Genomic DNA, 24,620 nt, shown 5'->3' with positions numbered 1-24,620 from the left:
TTGCATACTCACGAATGCATGTAAAAGTGGTGAAGTCTGAATTAACTCTGGATTGTGACAATGCCAGTTTCTTGCTTAGAATATCGTACTATGTTACATGACATATTAACGTTGGCAGAGGCTGGGCGAAAGATGCTTGAGATCTTCCTGTCCCAAGCACCCTTTGGACATTTCTTTACAACTTCTTGTGAATATATAATTATTTTAAGTGCTAAAAATAGGAGCATGCATTCAACCCAAGAATATCAGAAAAAGCCCAAAGAAACAAGAAGAAAATTAATAAAATAAGAAGCACTATGAATTGAATGGAGAAGAGCTTAGAAAATGAAAACTCTTAGTTGAAAAGAATACTAAAAACCAGACCAAAATGAGAAAGAAAGATGTAATAAATGCAATTAAAAAAAAAAAAAGAATATAATGAGTCCAGTCATGGTGGCTCACACCTATAATCCCAGCATTTTGGGAGGCTGAGGTAGGTGAATCAGTTGAGTCCAGGAGTTTAAGACCAGCCTGAGCAACATAGTGAGACCCCCATTTCTCTCTCTCTCTCTCTCTGTGTACGTTTGTGTATGTGTGTGTGTATATATACATGTATGTTTGTGTATATATACACACACACATATCTCTCTGTATATATACACACGTGTATATATATACATACACATACACATACACATATACATACACATACACAAAATCAATGAGGGTGGTGATTCATGGTTAGAGTTCCAGCTACTTGGGAGGCTGAGGTGGGAGAATCACTTGGACCTTGGAAGTCAAGGCTGCAGTGAACTGTGATCATGTCATTGCACTCCTGCCTGGGTGGTAGCATAAGACTCTATCTCAAAAACAAACAAAAAGAATATAGTGAACTATGTGTTATTAAATTGGAAACTAGATTGAATACAATCTTAGATAAAGATAAAATGACAAAATTTGCATGAGGAGAAAAAGAACTTTTAAATGAATCAGTAAAATTAAAGACATTGAAATGGTAGTCAAGCCTTTCTTCAAAACACCACATGATCGACAGGTGAGCACTGCCGAACTTTTAAAGAAGATTTAATTTTAAATTTATGAAAGTTGTTCTAGAAAATAAGACCAAAGGGTTACTTGAATTTACTGGAATCTTGATTCCAAAATCAGATTAGAATACAAGAAAAGAAAATACAGGCCCATTTCATGCGTGAATGTATAGAAAATGCATTCTATGTTAAATACTAGCTAACAAAGCCAACACTGTTTTACAAAAATAATAATTATATTTATATGGGGCTTATCCCAGGAACAAGTTTTTTTCAATGTTAATGCAATTCACTACTTAAATATGCTAAAGAATAAAAATCATATGATTATTTCAATCCTTGAGACAAACACTCAATACATGAATGTCCATAGCAGATTTACTCATAATTACCTTAAACTGGAAAATACCTAAATGTCCTTAGATGAGTGAATAGGTGATAAGCATTTGGTAAAGGTATTCACCAATTTATGATTATTTTTAAAACCCTTAGAAAATAAAGGGAAACTTTTGTTAGATTGCCAGTTTATAAGCCAAAATTCTACAGCAATTATTATACCTAATATAGAAAATGCAGGTGCATTCCTTTTTGGAGCAGGGAGAAGAGTGGAACCATCACTGCTATTTAACATAATGCTGGAGTTTCTGGCCCAAACTTTAAGGAAAGAAAAAGAAATAAGATATATGAGGATTGCAAAGAAATAAAACTCATTGTTTGTAGATGGTATGATAATCCTCTTAGAAAAATCAATGGCAATCAAAAATTGTGGTAAGTAATAAGAGAGTTCAACAAGGTTGCCAGATATAAGATTAACTTACAAAAATCAATAGCGTGTCTGTACACCAGCAATAATGAACTAGAAAATCTAATTTAAGACAATTGTAATACAAATGATCAAATATTTAGGATTTAAGTAGTCCAAGAATATATAAAATCTCAATGGAGAAAACTTTAAAACTAATAAGAGACTTAAAAGAAGACCTGAATAGATGGAGAAAAAGTCCATGGCCATGGATGGGAAGATATTACACAAATGAAAATCCTCCCTAAATTTGTCTATAAATTTAATTCAACATCAATAAAAGTTTCTGTTAAATTTTAAGGAACTTGATACACTTTCTCTAATAAGTGTATATAGAGGGGAAAAAAAATCAACGTAGTCAACTTCGAGGAGGGATTAAAAAAACAGAAAATGTACCCTTCCATACATTAGTATATAAAATATACTATTAAAGCCATAACTATAAAAAGTGTAGTATTCATGCTGTAATAGGAAGTGGATCAATAGAACAGAATGGAAAGCTCAAGAATCATTTCATGTATATCTGGAAACTTCATGTGCGATAGAGATGGGTCTATAAATCAGCTGGACAGAATAGTAAGCAAATGGTTTTGAGGAAAAGTTTTTTTTTTTTTTTACTGTGTAGAGGAAAATAAAACTGAATACCACCTTAATACCTACTACCAGGGTGGTGGACTCTGGAGACCTAAGATGTCAATGTGAAAGGTAAAGCTATAAAGTTAGAAAAGAATATTGCAGAATAACTTTGTAGACTAGGATTGGGCAAAGATTTCTTCAAAAAAAGTTATGTCTTTCATAGGAAGAGAGGGAAATCACAGCTGTGGCTCACCCACACAGCATTTAACAACAGATTTGATATGCACATGTAGCAATGTGGCTGGACCTTAAAAGCATAATGCTGAGTGAAGAAAGTAAGAAACACAGTGAGACAACACAATACCATTTATCTAAATTTAAAAATGCACGCATAATAGGATGCATTTTCTAAGAACACAGAATAAATATATTAGAATGGTTGCTCATGGTAGGGGAGTGGGGAATGGGATAAAAGAAATAAACAAGTCAGGACAGGCTAGGTATGCTCAAGGGACAAATGACCCCCAAATCTGATGGCTTAACCCACAACAGAAATCTCTCTCTCACTAGTGTGTTGTGATCACATGGGTCAACAGGGGAAAGTGAAATGGGCCAATCTCACATGGGCTTTAAAACAACCCTGAAAGTGACAGGTGATATCTTCTCATTTATCACTGGACAAGGAAAGTCCCATGGCTATACCTAACTTCAAAGGAAAGTACAACCTGAACATGTGCCTGGAACAAGAGGGACATGGAATATTTGAGAACAGATTTCATGTCTACCATTAGGGAGACATTTTTAAAAAGTAGCAAACCCTAAGTTCAAAAAGTTGGTTGATTTTATTTATTTGTTTTTCATATTTCTTTCTCTTTTTTTTTTTTTTTTTTTTTGAGACAGAGTTTTGCTCTTGTTGCCCAGGCTGGAGATCAGTGACACCATCTCAGCTCACTGCAGCCTCCACCTCCCAGGTTCAAGGAATTCTCCTGCCTCAGCCTCCAGAGTAGCTGTGATTACAGGCATGTGCCACCATGTCCGGCTAATTTTGCATTTTTAGTCGAGATGAGACTTTTCTATGTTGGTAAGGCTGGTCTTGAACTCCCAACCTCAGGTGATCTGCCCACCTCGGCCTCCCAAAGTACTGGGATTACAAGATGAGCCACCACACCCGGCACTTGGTTGATTTTATTACACCAAAAATAAAGGACTCTTATCTATTAAAGATTATCATGAACAACAACAACAAAATGCTAAAATATACAAAGAATTCTACAGATGAGTAGATGATTGTGCAAAGGATTTGAACAAGGAGTTTATAAAGATAAAAATCCAAAAGGCTGATACATATAGGAAGAAATTCTCAAACTCCTTAGTACTGAAACAATATAAATTAAAATAGTAATGGGGAAAAATATGTAGTGCCCATCAGACAGTTGAAAAATTGGATAATACCAAAGGGTGGATGAATGTGGGTTCACTAGTACCTTTACATACAGCTAAAAGTTTTGGAGCTGCTGTTCTGACAGCAATCTGACAGTACTTTGTCAAATTAAATTTATACATAGCCAATATGTCAGTATTTCTGCCCCTAGGAATGTAGACCACAAAGGAATTCACACAGATCTAGAAGGAGACACCTGAGAAGGTCTACTACAGCGTGATTTCTGGTAGTGATGAGTGAGAAGCAAACGGTGTCTGTCAATGGGGAGCAGATTGATAAAGTATGGAGAGAACACACCCCGGAACCCCATATAATGGTTGAAAATCATGAACTAAAGGCACACAGCAGCCTGGGTGGATGTCAAAAGTGTAGTGCTGAGTGACACAAAGGTAAACGAGCTATAACACATTCCAATTTACATAATTAAAAATACATGCATACTAAACAATTACATGTATTTTACAAGAACTCATTCAGGCAAAAGACCGTGTATAAAACATAATGGGTCTACAGAGGGAAGGCAGTGAAAGTGAAGAGCGTGGATAAACATACAGAAATAAGCAGAGCAATCTTTGAGGTTTGTGTTAGTTTCGTCTCGCCGCTGGAACAATTCACCACAAGCGTGGGAGTTAAAACAACACTGATTTGTTGTTCTGGAGGTCAGAAGTCTGAGATAGGTCTGTGGGGCTGTGTTCCTTCTGTCGGCTCTGGGGGAGAATCTGTTTCTTGCCTTTTCCAGCTTCTGGAGGCCACTTCTATGCCTTGCCTTGCTATTCTTTCTCCATCCTTGAAGCTGTCAGCCTAACATCATTTCTCCTCTCTGCCCTCTTGCCTCCCTCTTGTAAGGACTCTTATGAGTACACAGGGCCCACCCAGATAATCCAGGATCATCTCCCCAGTTCAAGATCCTTAATCACATTCACCGTGTTCTTTTTGCCATGTAAGATAACAGATTCCCAGGTTCTGAGTATTAGGATGTGAACCTCTTTGGGGGCTGATATTTTTGCCTACTGTAGAGTTTTGATTTGGGACAGAGGATATCGGGGATGTGGAGGGATGTGGTCTGAGCCAGCATTTGGGAGGTAAGGACAGGAATAACTCACCTGACCAGTTTGGCTGGGAATGTCATATTGGCTGGTAATGTCATATTGAGATTGACAAAGACTGCAAATGGCAGGGTGACTTCTCCAGGTCTCTCTATTAGACTTCTGCCCTTCTCTCCAAGAGACACGTTCCATAATAGTTAAAATGAACATAGAGCAGGAAACAGCCTATATCTTACGGCTTTAGCAGAATCTTCTGGCTCTCCACACACCTGACTCAAAGTCAGACTCTCCTCCCTCAGGGGACCAAGCCTGTACTATGTGAAGGAGTATTGGCCGGTCATGTTAATCAAAACATACACATCTGTTGATCTGATAATTTGAGTTATCTTTCAGTAAATATTCACTTACCTCTGCTACTCCCACCCTTTCTAACTGTGGGACAAGTGACTCCATTGATGTTGGGCTTGCCTGTGTGACTTGCTCTGTCAATATGGTATTAGCAAGCTTGACATGAGAGAGGCCTTAAGAGCTCCTACACGGGTTGGCGTGGCTCTGGTGCATTCATCATGGAAACAACTTCCTCTGAGAGGCTACCGCTCCTTCAACCTGGTTTGTAAAATAAACATACATCAGGCAGACCTGGGCACACCTCAGAGCCTGGAGCCATGCCCGGCTGGTCCACACCAGGAGATTATACAAGCAGATGTATGAGCTTAAGAATAAATGCCTGTTGCTGTAAACCGGTGGCTTTGGGGGTGATTTGCTATACAGCACTATGATGACAATATCCCACTAGCAATGCATGCATATAATGTTATTTAAACCCTACAAGAAATGTAGTAGGTATGTATAATTATAAAACTGGGGTTCAGGAAGGGTAAAAGTATTTTTTCAATGTCACACAGTTCATAAATAAGTTTTGATGGGCAAGAGAGAGAAAATATGAAAACATCAAGTATCTGAGCAAGACTATTTGCAGATGGAGGAAGACGGAAAGTGGAAAAGGCATCAAGACTGATGACACTTAAGGAGAGCTCATATTTTGCAGAGGCCATCCTTAGAAGGCTAAGTCAAAGCTGAAAGTCAAGGAGGAATAGTGATCGTTTCTGAGATTCTAATACGAAGAATTATCATTTGGTGGCTTATGTAAATGCCTGTGCTAGGATTGTGTCTCACGATGTCATGGCCAAGCATCAGCCCCTATTAGAGGGGTCAGCCAAGAAACAGAATATGTGCATTTTAACCCGTCATCTTTTCTGAGAGGTACTTAACAAGGTCAGCAGGTACGTCACAAATGAGTGAGGCAGGCAGTCAGATAATGTGTCTTCTAGCTACTGTTCTACTGTGATCCCTGTTCTACTGGGTTCCCTTCTTGTTTGCCACAAATTAACAGATAGACAGCTTTGTTTTGTCAATTGCCTTTTTCATTGCCTAGGTAAGTCTCAAATCAGATTTGATAGAAAGTAAGCCTTCCTCAACTGACAGTGGTTTTCATTTGAAAATGTTCCTTCAGTTTAATGACACTCTTGTACATTTCAAAGAGTAAAGCTTTGGACATCATAAAAAAGCTGGGTAGGCATTTCTGGGGCTGCTGACACAGCAGGGCTTTTCAAGGTCCAGCAGTCCTGAGTAGTGTCTGTAGATTAATGTGATTCCTTGGGAGATCAAGAATGTCCTGGGATGGGGGAGTTGTCAGCTATGAGCAGCCTCAGCTTTGAAAAGCCCTGGATCTGAATATGAAAAGCCAAATTCTCCAACTGGAAAAAAGATAGTGCTTCTAGAAGAGAGGCCATCAGAGTCCAATTAGGAAATATTACTTTTGTTTGTTTTTACATAGTCTAGAAACAATTTGATTTACACAAGGCTTCTTAGGCAGCGATGGCAAATTAGCTACGCTGAGATTTTTCTAATTCCAGTGCCTTGTTGTTCACAGCCAGGACAAGTGAAGTATTCAGAATGTTTAATACCTCACCCGGGCCCAGTGCTAGGTGGCTTTTGACCATCAGAAATGTTTCGGGTTTTATTCTTTCTCCAGCTTTTCTTCTTTTCCTTTTTTTTCTTTAAATGAATAAGGCAACTTGCCATGAATCAAGTGGGAACTGAAATGAAACCGACCCAGATGTTATGGGTTTGACTTCTCCTTGTCTTCCCCCCAAATCTTTTTTCCCTTCTCTGCAAACCGAAACCATGTAATTTCAAAATTGCTTCTCCTTTCCCAACCCGATTTTCTCTAGGGCAAAAGTAATTTTTAAACATTCCAAAGTCTCTATCTTCAGGCTGCATCTTTGGCCTGTGTCCATTTAATTCTTGCCAGCATTTGAGCACCTGAGCAGTTGACGTGGCTGTAGACACACAGCTGACCACCCCGCTCCCTGGCTCAGCCACAGTCCAGGGGACTGCATCTGGATGGGGCAGAGAGAGAAGATCAAGGTCTGAGACAGAGCTGGGAAGCAGAATGTGGCAGCTAGGACATCAGATTTGTGGGCATGAGGTGCCCAGGCTGTGTGGAATATTGGGAGACAAAGATGGGAACGTGGAATATTAAGGAAGTTTAGGCAGTGGGGTCCTGCATCAGTCAAGGTCTGTTTTGGAGATAGATCATGACAGTTAGACAGAATTGCCTATATAGAATTGTTAACTATCCTGGTTTTCAAACTGTGCTGAGACAGTATAAGACACCATCATTAACTCACAAGAGCACCAGTAGTACCAGTACCATGGAAAACATGGCATCATCTGTCAGACACGCTACAAGCGACTACTTGAAGGGGCCGACAGTTTCAACATGAGATTGGGCTACTTTCCTTCTGATGTCATATCTTGGCAAAACTGGGCTTCTGGCAATTGCCATGATGAAATGCAAGTTATGTGCCAAAATCAACATGGAACAGGCAACGAAAGTGGCAGTGTCTGTCTAATCTGAATCCTCAGTTTGAGAAATTGTGTAATGCTCAACAGATACATGCATCCTATTAGGAGTAATTGTAGTTAAGAAAGACCAAAAAATAACTTTATTTTGATTTGTATGTACTGTTTTCTCAAACCACTTCTTATTTGTTAGGAGGCAAATACTTATTAAGTTGTTTGGAACAACTAATACATGAAACTGTTGGATATTTTTTATTTTTATTTTTGGCTTAGGATCTGTGGGGGGGTGGGGGGGAAACAGTTACCAAAACACCAAGGGCACTGTGAACCTCTGGTTAACTGTATATAAAGAATTGCCTAGAAAATGGAAAACATTAAAAGAGAACATGAAAACATTAGACAAAGGTGGCAACTGTGGGAAGCAGCTACTGCCAGGGTTGAAAAGAACAAAAAGAGGCTGGTGCTGGTGTCTCTGAGGTGCTGCAATGAGGCTGGCTCTGTAAGTGTTGGGGAAACTGCAAGCTACATCCAAACGCTGTGACAGAATGAAAAGGCTACGTGGATACCTGATGCTGAAGTCTCCGCATCCTCCAGCCCCGCAGGCTCCCTCTATCGCCCCCTATGGGCAGATACTAGCATGCTGCCAGAGAGTAGAGCACATGTGTTTTGTGCCATCCTAGCCTTAGCACCATAAAGCAAGATACAGAGGGATGTTTGGAGCCAAAGACAATGGCTGAGTAACTGGCTGAAGGCCCTTGGGCTGCAGTTTTTGTGCTTACTGTGGGCCCGAAGGCCACGACCCCAGTCAATAGGCTGCTTTGTGAATCTGGGTTATATCTGACTCTGGGATCCCCCTCCGTACCCCAAACTGACTGTAGGACCTATGGGATGAGGCTGTTGGACTAGCCCTGATTGGATCCAATTTTACATTCATCTGAGTGGGATGGGGTGGGACACATACCCAACTGGGTGAGAGAAGCTTTTGAGCGATGGCTTTCTTGGAAGAACTGATGTTTAAAGGAAGGGCTAAAGAATGAGTGGAGGCTGGACACGATGGCTCATACCTGTAATCCCAATACTTTGGGAGGCCAAGGCGGGTGGATCACTTGAGTTCAAGAGTTCGAGACCAGTCTGGCCAATGTGGTGAAATCCCGTCTCTACTAAAAATACAAAAATTAGCCGAGTGTGGTGGCGTGCCTGTAATCCCAGATATTTGGGAGGCAGAGGCAGGCGAACTGCTTGAACCTGGGAAGTGGAGGTTGCAGTGAGCCGAGATCACGCCACTGCACTCCAGCCTGGGTGACAGAACGAGACTGTCTCAAAAACAAAAAAGAATGAGTGGAAACTGGGTGAGAAGTGAGAATAGGGAGGGAAGAGTGACACCTTTCAGTCCAAATGTCACCTCTTCAGTCATCTTCCCTGACTACCATACGTAGCTTGCCATTTTTATGCAATTGATCCCTTATGTTTCCTTCAAAACACTTTTTATTTGCATTATCATCATATTATAGCATCTGTATTTCCTTCAAAAACTTACAATTTGGTTAGCTCATATGTTTGGCTGCCATGATGGTTGTTTTCGTCTGTTTTTCTCAACAGATTTAGCTCAAAGGAGGCAGGAATTATGTCTATTTTTGTTAACACTATGTCCCCCAAAACTAGCTCGCCACCCTATAGATGCTCAAAAAATATTTCGAGCTAAGCCATGGGAAACAAAAGTAAAAACTTTAGGGTAAATGAAGAAGAAAGATCAGGAAAGATCAAGGAGCTGATGCCAAGGCCTCAAATCAAAGAAGTAAAATTGTAGACATAAGCCTTTTGCAACCCTCCAGTCTCTCTTCCCTGCTTGATTTTTCTCCACAGCACTTACTATTGTCTGATGTGTTACATACTTTTCTGATTTATCTAATATATTATTTAATCTCCTACCCCTACTAGAATACACACACCATAAGGGCAGAGAGGGTTTTTGCCTGTTTGGTTAACTCCTACATCCAGCAGAGTTCTTAGCACACGGTAGAAACTCAAAATACAAAACAAATGACTCTGTCCAGTGTTTTGCTTTTGGCAAAGAACACTCTTATCATACTGTTAAAACTGCCCTAGTTGTTATCCTCATTTTCTTCTTGGGGATGGTAGGAGGACCAATGTGTAACACCCAGACTGGCCTAGCACATCACTGTATAGGGTGTGCATATGTGGTGAAAGGCAGGGATTCCTGCTCTTGTGGACTGTCCACTCAAGCATGGCAATCTCCATGGTCATTAGCCTCCTTGCTCTTGTCTCTCAGACTTTAAATGTGCTGCCTCCTTTATCTGGGCCTTAGCCTTCCCACTCCCTTTTCCCCCTCTCTTGTCCCCTCCTATACACACCCTTCCCCTTTACCTGGTTAAATCCTATCCATCCTTTGCCCAAGACCCCTTTTTCAGGAAAGAATTCTTGACCTGTAGACTAAATGTTACATTGTTGGTAATTTATCTCAAATAGTTAAGCTTACACAGTGGGGTGTGATGGGTAAATTGTATTGGGCAAGCTATATATATATACACACATATATATACACACATATATATACATATATATACACATACACACACACACATATATATATATAGTTTTTTCTTTTAGAGACACGGTCTTGTTCTGTCTCTCAGGCTGAGGCAGGAGGACCACTTGAGGCCAGGATTTTGAGACCAGCTTGAGCAACTAGTGAGAGGCTTGTCTCTAAAACAAAAAAAAAATTAAATTAACCAGATGTGGTGAGTGCACGCGTATTTTCCCAGCTATGCTGATGCCGTATCTTGATCAACAACCTCCATTTTGCTAATTAGCAAACTAAATATTAGAAATTGATTGCTGTGATCGAAATCAAGAACCTGTGGACTAGCATAATAAATGTTACAAGTAAATTCTAATTGGTGAAATGAAAAGTATTTAAACCATGAGGGTTGACCAAAATGATTTTAAAATACTCTCCAGAAGTACATAATAAAGAATAATCCTGTAAGACCTCTAGTCTTCAACCTTAGGGATGGTGTCAAAACCTTGATTCCTAAACAGTACTGTGTTAGCTATGAGATTAGGAGGATTACTGGCTGCCTAAGTGACAATCATAGTCATTTATTTTACCTCCATAACAAGAGTGAACATGCTATAGCCTAAGGTTCTAGCTTTTTGTAAATAAACATTTATTGAAACTCAGCCACACCTATTTTGTGTACATGTTGTCTATGGCTACCTTTGCACTATAATAGCAAAGATGGAAAGATGCAACAGAGTCTGTCAATCTGCAAAGGTGCAAAACCTTAAATATTCACTGTCTGGCCCTTTAAAAAAAAAAAAAAGCTCTCTAACTTCTGCCTTAAAGTATTGTTGTACTTGCCTTGAATGAACCTTTCATGAAAAATAGTAACTAATTCATCTATTGCTGGGACTTCATGAACTTTATGAAATAGATTGTTTGAGCGGTTTTGTGCCCATTTGCTAATAAATGCTTGTATAATGTGTCCATCTGTGTAGTAGAATTTGGCCTGAGGCTTGCTTTTGTTATCATCTGATAATGCAGTTGTTGGGGAATCGTTAAACCTCACTCACCTTAAATTTCTTTGATGGCTTTGGTTTCTATGAAAAAGAATGTCAGGGTAGTACATGAGTCATCATCAAATTGGCTTAGATGAGTTTCAATGCTATACTGTGTCCATTGTCTGGAAGCCCAATACTTTCCCTGCAAAAGACTCATCAAGCTTCATTATATCATCCTTCAAGATTATTGCGTCCCCCTAGCATGAGTTTCACAAAGGCAAGAAAGTATCCCATTCAACTACAACCCTAATGCCTGGCCCATCTCAGAGGTTCAGGATACATATGTAGAATGGAAGGAGTAGATACAGCAATAACTGCAAGGGCATTAATGGAAGCTTTCTAACACTAAACTGTAGTTGGTTAAAAGAATGAGTCCAGTAGTCAACTAGACTCACAACCAGGTCAGAGATCCACAGAAACCTCCACAACCCCTGTTTGTCTCAGTGGCTGTTCTGTCTCACCTTCCACTCTGGGTTTGAGGGAATACAACTGTGTCTAGTACCATCCAAGACTCTGGAATATATTGTCTTCTTAATTCACCTCATAGCCCTAAGAGTCAGGGAGTATCATCTATGTTTCCTCCGTGAGAAAAATAAGGCACAGACACAGGAGGGTAAGTGATGTGCTTAGGTTCAGGTGATCACAGAACCAATGTTATTTTCCCCATGTCATGATGCCTCCATGCTCAGTGAGTAGTTTTCAGTTAAGAAATGAGACAATGAACATGTGAATGGATTACCTTCTCTGTGGCATTGCTATAGGAGGGTAGCAACCGAGTTGCCTTCTCGCAAGGTGACATGCTCCAGCTTCAGGTGATTCTAGTCATCAACACAGGTAGGATCTAGTGCTTCTATATTGTGGAATTACCAGCATCTCCAAGTGAAGCTCCTGGATTCCTATCCTTGCTTACATTTATAAGATATCTATGGTAATATAGGCTGAATATCCCTTATCTGAAATGATTGGAACCAGAAATGTTTCAGATTTGGAAGATTTGTGTTATACTTACCAGTTGAACATCCCTAATATTGAAAATCTGAAATTTGAAGTATTCCCATGAGCATTTCCTTTGCGCATCATGCTGGCACTCAAAAAGTTTCAGATTTTGGAATATTTCAGATTTCAGATTTTTGGATTAGGAATAGTGAACCAGTATTCAACAAATTCTTGTCCACCAAACATCTACAATAAATTAGAAGAGGTGGTGGAAAATAACCAAGAGAGTGGGTTTGGATAATGCTGGAAAGAAGATGGATTTTGTTTTTGTTCCCCTTACCTTTTTATTCCCTTCGCATATCATTTCCATGCAGAAGGTGCAAATTAATGGTCACATCAAACTATCTGTCAACGTATTTCTGCTCTTGCAGTATCAAATTATGTTGGCAATAATGTTTCCAGCTGCCTAGGACTCCATTGCAATTTAATTTGAAAAGAACTCAAATTGCATCTCCAAATGGATAAAAAATTAATTTTACATACAAGATATACACCTCCACATTTTCAGCCCCATGCCCCAAATTATCTCAATTTAGGTTCAACTTTGAACAGTACATATGCTCCAGCCAACTCCACATGCAAAGATGAATACATAGCAAATTCATGAATTGAAAATCTGTTTTGCTGCTTGTTTTTTAATAAGATGTTCTGCCTTGATTAAGGTCATTAGAAGATTCTACAACTATTGCCTTTGACAGCAGGGATGGAGGCTGAGTCCATACAGAGCAAAAAAGGGAACCAATTCTGACTTAACCACATGATTACCCTTAACAGATGGGTTGTAAAGAGATCCTGATTGAACCCACTGCTTATTGCTTTTCCCCTGCCCTGTATTAGCACCTAAATGTGGGTGGTTTGGTCTTCAGCCATCACTACTTTCTAGATTTATTCATTTATGTACTTATTCATTCATTTATTCAGCAGCTATACATTGTAGTTATAAAATGAGGAGATCTAGGGGCTCACAGTTTGGCAGTGGAGGTGAACATGAACCAAACATATAAACAATAACCCTGAAGTCTGATAAGAGCTATGGGAGACATACAATAGCATGTTAAGGAAAAAAGGTCATTGAGGCATTAATTATGAGTAAGGGAGACTGTTAGAGAAAGTCACAAGTAAAGGGTGGCATTGGAGCTGGGCCTTGAAAATACTGAATGAGGATTTGTTGGTGGCATCCCAAGCAGAGGAAATAGCTGGGCAAAAGTGTGGAGGTGTGAAGGTGTTTGTAATCCCTTGTTTTGCTTTAAGAATATGGGATTTGAGAAGTGAGAAGTGGAAAATGACTCAGGGGCATTTGGGGGCAGGAAGGTATCTGTTGCAGGGTGGGCTCAGGTATTAGGATGAAAATGTACTTCAGGATGGATGTGGTACTTTAGTAAGAGCTGATGTAGAAAGAGGAGCAGGGTTCAGAGGTGAGGAGGACCACCCTGCCTTCCTGAGGCAGCAGTAAGAATGAAGAAGCTTCTGAAAACCTGAGTGGGTCAGTCGCACATGCATGCACACAAGCCTGTCCCTAACATGTGCATAATCACAGGATCCAGGGTAAGAATACAATTGTCAGCACGTGGTCCCTTCCCCTTTCTCCTTTCACCCAACCACATCTGTTCCCCACAAGGGCCCCACATATGTTTGTGCACAGCAACCTCAGTCCTCAGGTGCAAGTTCCCTCCGCTTCCCCCAGACAGCCATCCTTTGGCCATCCTTGGGCCAAGGGCCACTCACAGGAAGGACAGACTAAGGGAAGAGACCCTAAAACTGAGTGTAGGACCTCTGGGCAGGGAATTCTAGGGTATCATATATGTGGAGCCTGGACCAGAAGGGAGAGGACAGAACCAGGTCCTTTGGCTAGCCCATTGACCCCCTGATCCCTTGCTCTGAGAAGAGGGCACAGTCTGAAGTGGGCCAAAGTGGTTCTCTAAAGTACAGGGCGTAGGACAAGGCCACTGTTGTCTAGTCTAAGAGCATACAGAAAGTGCACCCAGAGGTAGAGCCACTTTGATTTTCTATCAGAAGATGGTTTTCCAGCTTCCCAGACAAGCCACACTCTCTTCCTACTGTTTGCCATCTTCTTGGCCTATGGGCTGTTACTCAAGAAGGTCATATGGACAGGGCTTTATCTGGAGGCAGAAACCATAGGCTGTAGGCTTGGCTGTATTTACATGGGGGATGTAAATTCAACAAACCAATCTCCACTGCACACACAAGGCTTTCTCAGCAATCTCCAACTTGTTTGCACCAACCTGAATGTAAACCCCAGATTCTCCATGCTGCAGGCAATTACCCAGCAAAAGCTGGGTTTGGCAGATGAGGTTTAGAGGGGTCAGACTGAAAGCATGAATGCTTCCATCACACTCTCAAAACTAGTTTCCATTGAATAGGATTTCAGGATATTCTCTTGCTTGAATGCAAAAAAAAAAAAAAAAAAAAAATTACCCTTAAATACCCAAGCGCTAAAGGTAGCACCTAACTCAGTGTTGCCACTTAATAGCCACTGTCTTTCCCTTTCTTGAATGGGAGTGCTCAGATTTACAAAATGCTTTCACCTGCAGGTACCCAGTCTCTAGGTTCCCCAGAGTCCTTCTTGCCTTTGGAATACAAACTGAGATTTCCTTGAATCTCTGAATTTTCATAGCCAGTAGAACCCCCAAAATCATCTCCCAAGATTTCAGTAACACACATGAGCAAATTTTCCAAGGTTCCTTTGCCTCTGGTCCCTGTGTTCCCACGTGGCATCTTATTAGGCCCAAGGCATGCAGACCTCAGTCCTTTCTAGAACCCATAGGAGATCCAGGCACAGCAAACATCTTTGTTGTATTTTGAGGGCCTTGCTGGAGATCTAAAAGTCACTTGGGGAGTGATCCTATTGGGTTTCACCCAGTGTTCTGCCATTTGTTCACCCTCACACCTCTCTTATTCTATCCGAGCCCCCAGTGGGTTTATTTTTCTCTTCCACTGGAATCTCAGCATAAGTGATGCTGAGGCCCCAAGAATGTGGCTTCTACCCCACACAAGCTTCCAAAGGCATTTCTCCAAGAAAGGCAATTCTCTCTAAGAGGAGTACCTACTGTTAGGCAAAGGAAATTTTCTCTCTCTTTACAGTTCATCTTATGCTCGTGAACAACCTTCTGAGACTAGTGTAATAATTTCCACTTTATAGATGAGGAGATGGAGTCTCAGCGATGACATGCCCTTGTCCAAGGTAGTCTGGCTTCAAGCCACGATCTAATTAGCACCACTGTACTTGGGGCCCACTGTGACAGTCAGAGGATGGTTTTCAAGAGGGTTGCTCAAGAGGGAACAAGTGGCTTTTCCTGTATCCCAACTTTCCGGGTCTGGAAGAGTCTCTTTGCTGTGTGGCAAGATCACAATATCCTTGTCTCTTTAAAAAGATGCTCCTGTTTACACCTTTAAGAGGAGCAGAAATGTGTGTATGTACACACCTCCAGAGGTGAGCTCCAGGGAGAACGGAGACCAGGGATCAAAAGGCCAGTGGTCAGCTTTGCACTAAATGTGTTTACGTCACTGCACCATCCTCTCCCGCAGGTTCTAGGCTCCTGAGACCCAGGTCATTTTTGCCTTATACTATTTGGCTTTCTCACAATATTCTCTTCAAGTCTCTCCAGACTTCTGATGCAGGCGACATGCCTCATGTTTATGTTCTTTCCCTGGTCTCAGTCTCCAGTGGCATCAAGGTGCTGAGAAAACACGTTTTCGACTCTGGCAGACCTCAGATCTTATCTGTGCCTCTCACTCTGTGGCTTTAGGCCAATCATTTTGTCTCAAAGAGCTCTGGTTTCCTCTAGGACACAGCTAGTGATGCCTTCCTCCCAGGTAGTGAGATTTCCAAAATAGAGAGTGCAAATGATAACTTACAGAGATTTTTACTTTGCACACTACATGTGGGGTCAGGCAGACAAGTTCAAAACCCCACTTTGTCACCTGCTATCCCTGCTACTCTGTACAAACTCCTGCACACTTCTGGACCTCTATGCATCTGTAATGTGGGGTGGGCCATCCTTCCTCCTCGGGTCATAAGATGGTTCAGAAGATAGAGCCCAGCACTTGTGGCTACGGCTCCATCAATGGTGTTTTGTTTTTATAGTTTTGTTTGTGGGTTAAGGCCATAATGAAGATCTCAGAAATTATATTTAACATGGGATGTGGTACATTTTAAGATATCCAATAAAATGTGGTCTTAGCCTTGAGTTTAAATGGGTCCTAAGTGTTCCTCTTCTCCCTGCCTCAGGAGGGAGGTGAGAGCACCATGCGGGTGAGTGTTGTATAGGGGCTTGGCATCAGTTTGGAGGGAAACCCAGGGGAGGAGTACTGAAGAGGCCCTGAACAGGAGCAGTGGCTCCCTGCCTGGAGAGTTCTGGCACCTGGACAAGTAGACAGGCCCCAGATAGGCAAGGCTGGTGGGGATACTTGGGGCTTCCCAGGCAAGCCGTTTCTTCCTCTCTCTGTGCCTGTACATCTGCTCTCATTGCACTCTGTACAACTGCGAAGTGTTTAGCCAGCAGCCGCAACCCCACCCAATCATAATCCCCAGCTACAGGGACCACACTTCACCTTCCGTTCCACAGTAGGCCCTCACCCGTTTGATTTTGGGATGCTGGCTCTGCTTTGCACAAAGGACCTGTGAGCATGAGTAATTGGACTGTAAGAGTGACCATGAATTCCTCAGTTGATCAGGGGCCAGGGCTGCCCACTATCCTCAACACCCTCACTCCTGCAGCCACGTGGGCAGCTCTGTGCTGGCTCACCAGGTTCCCTGACATTCCTGTGAACTGTGTTCCTTGGTAAGACTCTGACACGAGTTACAGGACATTTTCCCCAAAGGGACAGATCAACTAGACTCTGACACAAGTTACAGGACATTTTCCCCATAGGGACAGATCCACTAGCACCAATAGCACCTCCTCTTTCTTATTGCTGCATTGGTGCAGAGGTAGCCTTATCCCTAAGTGCTCTGAGGCGACTGGAGCAATGATGGAACCCTGCTCCATCATTTTGCATAAGGGTGCTCCCAGCACTGCCACTCACAAGGCATTCAAGGTAGACACAGCATACGGAACACTATTATTATTACTATTACATATATATTATTACTATTACTGCAAAATGAACAACACACCCCAGTTATCATACGTAGAGTGCTTATTAAGTTTGAATTCTAACTGCTTTACAAACATCTCATCTAATTTCCCCTTCCCCCTGCAATGAGGTTAGCTACTATTATTATCATCGTTTTACAAATGAAATAAAAAGTGGACCCAAAGAGGATACATAACTGGGCAAAGTCTTTTAGGTATGGGGAGAGGTACTGATTTAATCTCTAGCCTGTGCCTAACTCCTCCCAGATAAGAAAGTCTGACGCAAGAATTTCTGGGGGTGTCTATCACATGCGAAGTCATGTTTCTACGATGACAAATGCCTGAGCCAGGAGCCAGTCATGATGGATGATGCCTGCAATCCCATCACTTTGGGAAGCCAAGGCAGGATGATCGATTGAGCCCAGGAGTTTGAGACCAGCCTGGGCAACATAGAGAGACCCCATATCTGAAAAGATAAAAATAAAAAACTTAGCCAAGCATGCTGTAGGCCCACCTATGTGTGAGGCTGAGTCTAGAGGATCATGATTGCTTGAGCCTAGGAGTTTGAGGCTGGGATGAGCTCTGATCATGCCACTGCACACCAGCCTAGGAGACAGAGTCAGACTCCCATCTCAAAGAAACAAAACAAGCCACCCCAAAAAACAAATGCCTAAACCTCAACATAAAATAAGCTTTACGTGTGAGAGTTTTTGAAAAACATCTTGTTTGTTATAACCTGTTTTATATAAGAAAAAATATCTAATGTGCGTAAAGTATAAACAGAATATTTCTAATAAAATTAGACATGGACAATGTTATGTATGGTGATCTGAGACCAAGATCAATAGTAAGTGTGGAGTGGGAGACGGCATTAGGGTGAGAAGGCATGCTCAGATTTGCTTTTCCAATGATGTTCCCAGAGGGGCCAGTTAGGAAGAAAGCAGAGAGGAGACAAAGACGGGTAGAAGACTGTTGTAGGAGGTTAGGAGATGATGAACTGTGTTGTCAAGGAAAGGAGAGGAAATCCCAAAGCAGAGCTAATGGGTCACGATGACTGCATGGATAAACTGGGTGTTGCGGGTTGAGGCTGTGACTCAGTTTCCAGCTTGTGCATCTGGATGTTGTTGGCTGAAGAGGAGAGGCTGACCTCCAAGGGAACAGGCTGTGGCTGAATTCATATAAGGAGGCAGGTCAGCTCTCAGCAGCCATCTAAATAAGCATGTCCCAGAAGCGGAGAGTGTACTGTTTGTGGTACCAAGAAGGTTTTCAGTGGTATTCTGATGCACCCTTAAGAATTTAACAATTTCACATTTATTTTTATGGTTAACATTTATTGATGACATTTTCCTTTTATATATTTATACTTTCTATTAGCTGCATGTATTTAAATAAGACAAGGGAGATTGATTTAAAGAAAAAATGTCTCTAAATTATATTGCATGTGTCAGAAATCATGATGGCAGTGATTGAATGGTGGAGATATGTTTAGAAAAACTGTGTTCCCTGTTTTAGCAGAACATGCACCCCAGCTTCCCAATGGTCTCTTCAGAGCCCTTGTTTCTTGCCTGCATGTCTTGCAGATCCGGTGCATGGCCCACAGAATGTGGAAATCGTAGACATCCGAGCCCGGCAGCTGACCCTGCAGTGGGAGCCCTTCGGCTACGCGGTGACCCGCTGCCATAGCTACAACCTCACCGTGCAGTACCAGTACGTGTTCAACCAGCAGCAGTACGAGGCCGAGGAGGTCATCCAGACCTCTTCCCACTACACCCTGCGAGGCCTGCGCCCCTTCATGACCATTCGGCTGCGACTCCTGCTGTCTAACCCCGAGGGCCGAATGGAGAGCGAGGAGCTGGTGGTGCAGACTGAGGAAGACGGTGAGCAAGGGAGGAGAGCTTACATGGGAATGGGGATATTGAATCTGTTCACAAGGCTGTGGCAGTCAGTTATGAGGCTTTTATTTTTCCTACATTTTTAATTCCCTCACACATACCTTTCTTTTCCAAGGTCTTCAGTGAAGGACTATGTAAACGGCATTGCACACCTCCAGGGAGTGCTTTTCCCATCACAGTGACAGCTCTGCCATAGACATGCACTCAGCTTTGGCCCTTTTGTACCCCCATCCCTCTTCTTGCTTTATACCAGTGTATTAGACCATTCTTACATTGCTATAAAGAAATACCTGCGGCCAGGTTCGGTGGCTCATGCCTGTAATCCCAGCACTTTGGGAGGCCGGGGCGGGTGGATTGCCTGAGCTCAGAAGTTTGAGACCAGCCTGGGTAACATGGTGAAACCCCATCTCTACTAAAATACAAAACAATTAGCCAGGCATGGCGGCATGTGCCTGTAATCCCAGCTACACAGGAGGCTGAGGCCAGAGAATTGCTTGAACCCAGGAGGCAGAGGTTGCAGTGAGCCAAGATCGCACCACTGCACTCCAACCTGGGCAATAGAGTGAGATTCTGTCTCTACAAACAAAACAAAACAAAACAAAACAAAACAAAACAACATTTGAGACTGGGTAATTTATGACGAAATGAGGTTTAATTGGCTCACAGTTCTACAGGCTGTTCAGAAAACATAGCACTGACATAGCTTGGCTTTGGGGGAGGCTGAGGAGCATTTATTCATGGTGGAAGGTGAAGTAGAAGCAGGCACACCACGTGGCCAAAGCAGGCGCAAGAGAGAGATTGGTGGTGCGGTGCCACACACTCAACCAGATCTCTGGGGAATTCACTCACTGGCATGAAGACAGCACCAACCCATGAGGGATCCACTTCCATGATCCAGTCACACCTCCAGCATTGAAGATTACATTCAGCGTGAGATTTGGGAGGGCACAGATACCCAAACTGTATCAACCACCTTCTCTGCCCAAGGTTTGACTGCACTGGTGCCTCCAGAAAGAGAAAATATGGGTCACGTTGTTTAAACATGTTGAATTTGGAAGTCAGACAATGCTGAATTATGTCAGAATTAAAAACAGAAAATACATATAAAAAGCTTAGCATACACATTGGATGCACCCAGGACTGAATATTCACCTGGCTGGATGACAGTCATCTCAAACTCAAGGTATCTGAAAATGAACTTACCTCCAATTCGATACTGACTTTCCCTGTGTTCCTCAACTCAATGAACTGCACCTAGTAACTCAAGATAGAGACCTGAAAGTCAGCCTGGGAGCCTCCATGTCTCCGTCCCCAACCCACCCCACCTCCATACCCCACAAGTTTCTAATGGGTGTGCTTCCTGCAGTTTATCTTCCTCATAACTTGAGACTCCAAGAACCCAGAGCCACTACTGCTAAAACACAGAACTTTTCCTGCCTCTCTGTCCTTACCCATGCCATTTCTCTTGCTTGGAATGACCTCTCCTTCATGTTTGCAAGGAAACCTCTATTGACCTTTCAAGTCTTTGCTCAAATGTTACTTCCTCCAGGAAGCTTTCCCTGATTGCCGCAGATTGACTTGGATGTTTCTTCCCAGGTTCACTGCAGTTACCTTAGTGATAGCATAGAATTCGCCAGTTCCAGGACTTACCTAAGAAACACTTCCCCATGACCATCTTTCAGTTTCCCCTCCAGCCAGGCCAGGCTGCCCCTTGCCTTGTGGTATGGCTTTAGATAGTTCCCGAGAATCAGACTCAGATGAAGATTCGTGTGCAAGTGACTGGTTAAGAAAGTTTTCCCAGGGCAGACTGGGAGGGGAGAAAGTCAAGGTGCAACTTTTGGCCAAGTCCAGCAAAAACTGGCTGCAACCTGAGCCTTCAGGGAACTGTTTAGGGTGGGCCATGCATCACAGATGTCCTAAGTTAGGCAAGGAAGCTGTCAGCCAACTGTTAGGGTCTGGGATGGGGAGGAGAGATTCAGAGGTAAAATTTCAGTAACTTTTGCTTCTCTGCACGTGCAGGTAAAGGATAGAGGTTCACAAAAATGGTATACAGAGATCTGAACGGTCTAGCCAGAGCACTGGCATTGTCAGTTGCAAAAAGAAAATACCCAACTTGACTCAGATTAGCCTTAGAACTTGAAGACAGCGCCTCTACTGTGGCAATTCTGTTTAGCACTTGTTTTCTTTTTTTCATTTTCTTTTTTTTTCTTTCTTTGTGTGTTCCTGAGATCCAGTAGGATCTAGTACTCTTGCTTCATGTAAGCAAGTTCTAAATACCTCAGAGTTATGACCCTGAGTAGAACCCAGATTCACATTCTCAGCTGCAAAATCTCATGAGAAGATAAGGGAAATAGTGCCAGCCTCTTCTTACCTTGCCCCTAATTCTCACTTCCACCATGTCCCATCCTAGAGCTGGAAGTTTTACACAGTCTACTTTCATGATCCATCCCTCCCTTATACCCCTCCAGTTCATCCTCATAGCCATCCTCTTTGCAGACCCCACACACTGGACTTTGGGGTCATCCTTGGAGTAGACTGTGTAAAACTTCAAGTTCTAGGAAGATTTCCCTAGATCTGACTTCATTGTTTCAGAAATATGTAGCCCCTTCCTCCAGCATGTAGAATTGTTCACTGTTCGACAATGTACACTCTGGAGCCAAGCATGCCTGGACAAGTTGTTTAACCTCTTAGTGACTTGGTTTCCTCATCTATAAAATGGAATTAGTTGGCCAGGCATGGTGGCTCACCCTGTAATCCCAGCACTATGGGAGGCTGAGGCGGGCAGATCACGAGGTCAGGAGATTGAGACCATCCTGGCTAACACGGTGAAACCCCATCTCTACTAAAAGTACAAAAAATTAGCTGGACGTGATGGCATGTACCTGTAGTCCCAGCTACTCAGGAGGCTGAGGTGGGATAATCGCTTGAACCCGGGAGGTGGAGGTTGCGGTGAGCTGAGATCGCGCCACTGTACTCCAGCCTGGGTGACAGAGCGAGACTCCATCTCAAACAGGAAAGGAATAATTAAAGTACCTATCTTATAGATTCTCGTGCACATTAAGTGGGATGATATATAAAGAAATTGGACTAACACCGGCATATTATAAGGTACTACATTTTTGGTGAATCACAGGGGAGAAAAAAGAAGGAATCTTCACAAAGGAGCATCTAGCCCTGGCAACTGAGAAACTGCCCAACTCCCCTAGGAAACCTCTTCAGAGCTCTAGACACGTCCACACATCTAGAAATCTAACTGGTTGTAGGAAATACACTGTAGACACTCAAAAAGTGGCAGTGTGCTTGGTGCCTGATATGAGAAACAGAGTCAGGGCAAAAGGGTTGTTTAGTGACTGATATTCACAGGGAATTCCTGGTTGTTAGAGAGGGAGAAGTCACTGCTGAAAATCAGCATGAAAATTCAGGACTCAGGAGATGAACAATAAGGTTTTCCCAAGGAGCGAATCAGGGCACCTTTTTCAAGATGCTCTGCCCACCTGGAGCTGCTCTTTGAGGATTACCATCCTGTGCCTCAGCAAACCCCAAGTCCAGCTTTAAGCTGTTCCTTAACTTGTCTCTTTCTTCTTCCTGTCACCAAGAAAAAAAGCCTTTATCAAAACAACATGAGAGCAGGGAATGCTTTGAAATTAAATTTTAATTAAACATCATTAATAAAACATCAATTCCTGCTCTATGGAGATGTGTGGACATTATCATACTAAAAACACCAACATGCGAGACACGATTCCTCAGTTCTGTAACTATTCTGCGGCTCTGCCTCAAAACCCACTGGACTGAAGGAAGGTCTCAGTGTAGAACCCCGCTGTATGCCAGGGTTAGGTTCCATTCTCTCTAAAGAGGGAGGAGGCACCATTTCTGTTGACTGAGTAACTCATTCACCTCAAGGACAAGATGAGGCTATAGCATGGCTCTAGTAGATTAACTGAAACCCCCCTCCGGGAGCCAGCAAGCAACCTTTAGGATTGAGTTGGCTGAATGGCTGAATTCATGCTGCTCTCATCCGTGCCACAAAATTGTCTTCTGAGGAATTTGTAATTTCAGCACCTCAGTGCATTTGAGGGCCTGTGAAGAAATCCAGCACTAGAGAGAGGCTCATGGCTGCTGAGCCCCATGGCTTCATTTGGGTAGCAGCTGTTCATAAGAGACTAAATAGATTCTTTATTTTTCCCTTTTCCACAAATGTCTCAGACAAAACCACAGTTCACTTGCACCTCGAAAGATGAAAACCATGTTGATGGTTTTGCTTGGCAGGTCACTTTGGCTGCTATTTATTGAGCAGGTACACTGGACTAAGCATGGATAGACATGTTATATACAACGACTCCTGTGCTCCTTTTGCCCAAGATTTTATTGTGAAATTTTTCAAGGCTAGAAAAATGGAAAGAATAGTACAAAGGAGACTTACAAACTTCTCATCTAGATTCAACATTTGTAAACACTTTGCTGCATTTACTAGTGTGTGTATCTTACATCTACATGATAGATAATGTATGCTATGTAAATATATTTATGAATACATACAATTTTTAACCATTTGAAAGTAAATTGCAGAAATCATGACAGTTGATTTCTAAACCCTTTAGCATACATGAGCTAAAAATAACTTTCTGCTACATACCCACAATGCTATTTAACCTCTAATAAATTTTGCATTAATTTTAAAATCATGTAATATACAGTTTGTTTACATTTTTAATAATATTTAACCTGATTCTGTGGACAAAACCAGGGTTCGGGATATTTTTGGCAAAACCATTACATTGGTGATCTATATTTCTCATTGTATTTTGTCAAGAAGTTCATAATGTCAGGGAGCCCCAGTACTGATGATGCCACATATGGTCACTTAGATAAGACAAGAACTACCCGGTCCCTCCGCTGTACATGTAGCACCTTTTTTTCTTTTGTAAAGTATCCTTGAAGTGAAACTTTGAGTTGGAATGAGTATTGTATTCCCCTAAAACTTCCACTCAATGGTTTTAACACCCCCTGAGAGTCTTCACCTGAATCAGTTATTACATTGGTGCCTTCAAAAGGGTGATTTACATATCCATAATTCTCTCTACACTTGTTAGCCTTCTTCTTTATAGAAGAGTTTTTTTTTTCTCTCTTCATCTTCCTGTTTTTGGTCTCCTGGTTGATTCCTAAATCATTTTCGACTCAATGTATTAAAATCCTCTACTGTCATTCTCTGTGATGCTCAAAGTGGCAGTCTCTTCAAGCTGATTCCCAGGTCCTTTTGACCTGTTCTTATTAGTCTTCCTTGCTTCTGGCACAA

General features: G+C 42.1%; 1 protein-coding gene across 1 annotated transcript in view; it reads left to right on the top strand.

Annotated features, from left to right (window-relative positions):
- The first annotated feature begins 17,010 nt into the window (after nucleotides 1–17,010).
- The window catches only part of LOC117068314 (receptor-type tyrosine-protein phosphatase T-like), a 141,661-nt gene continuing 134,051 nt past the window's right edge, over nucleotides 17,011–24,620 (top strand). The window contains exons 1-3 of the mRNA XM_033185380.1: nucleotides 17,011–17,138; nucleotides 17,229–17,287; nucleotides 19,013–19,309. Of these exons, the coding sequence (XP_033041271.1) occupies nucleotides 17,011–17,138; nucleotides 17,229–17,287; nucleotides 19,013–19,309 (484 nt within the window). The remainder of the gene's footprint in view (nucleotides 17,139–17,228; nucleotides 17,288–19,012; nucleotides 19,310–24,620) is intronic.

Source organism: Trachypithecus francoisi, unplaced genomic scaffold (assembly GCF_009764315.1).
Source record: "Trachypithecus francoisi isolate TF-2019V2 unplaced genomic scaffold, Tfra_2.0 Lachesis_group21, whole genome shotgun sequence".
Taxonomy (NCBI): Eukaryota; Metazoa; Chordata; class Mammalia; order Primates; family Cercopithecidae; genus Trachypithecus; species Trachypithecus francoisi.
The sequence above is the reverse complement of the archived record's forward strand: the minus strand, read 5'-3'. Positions and strand labels throughout refer to the sequence as shown.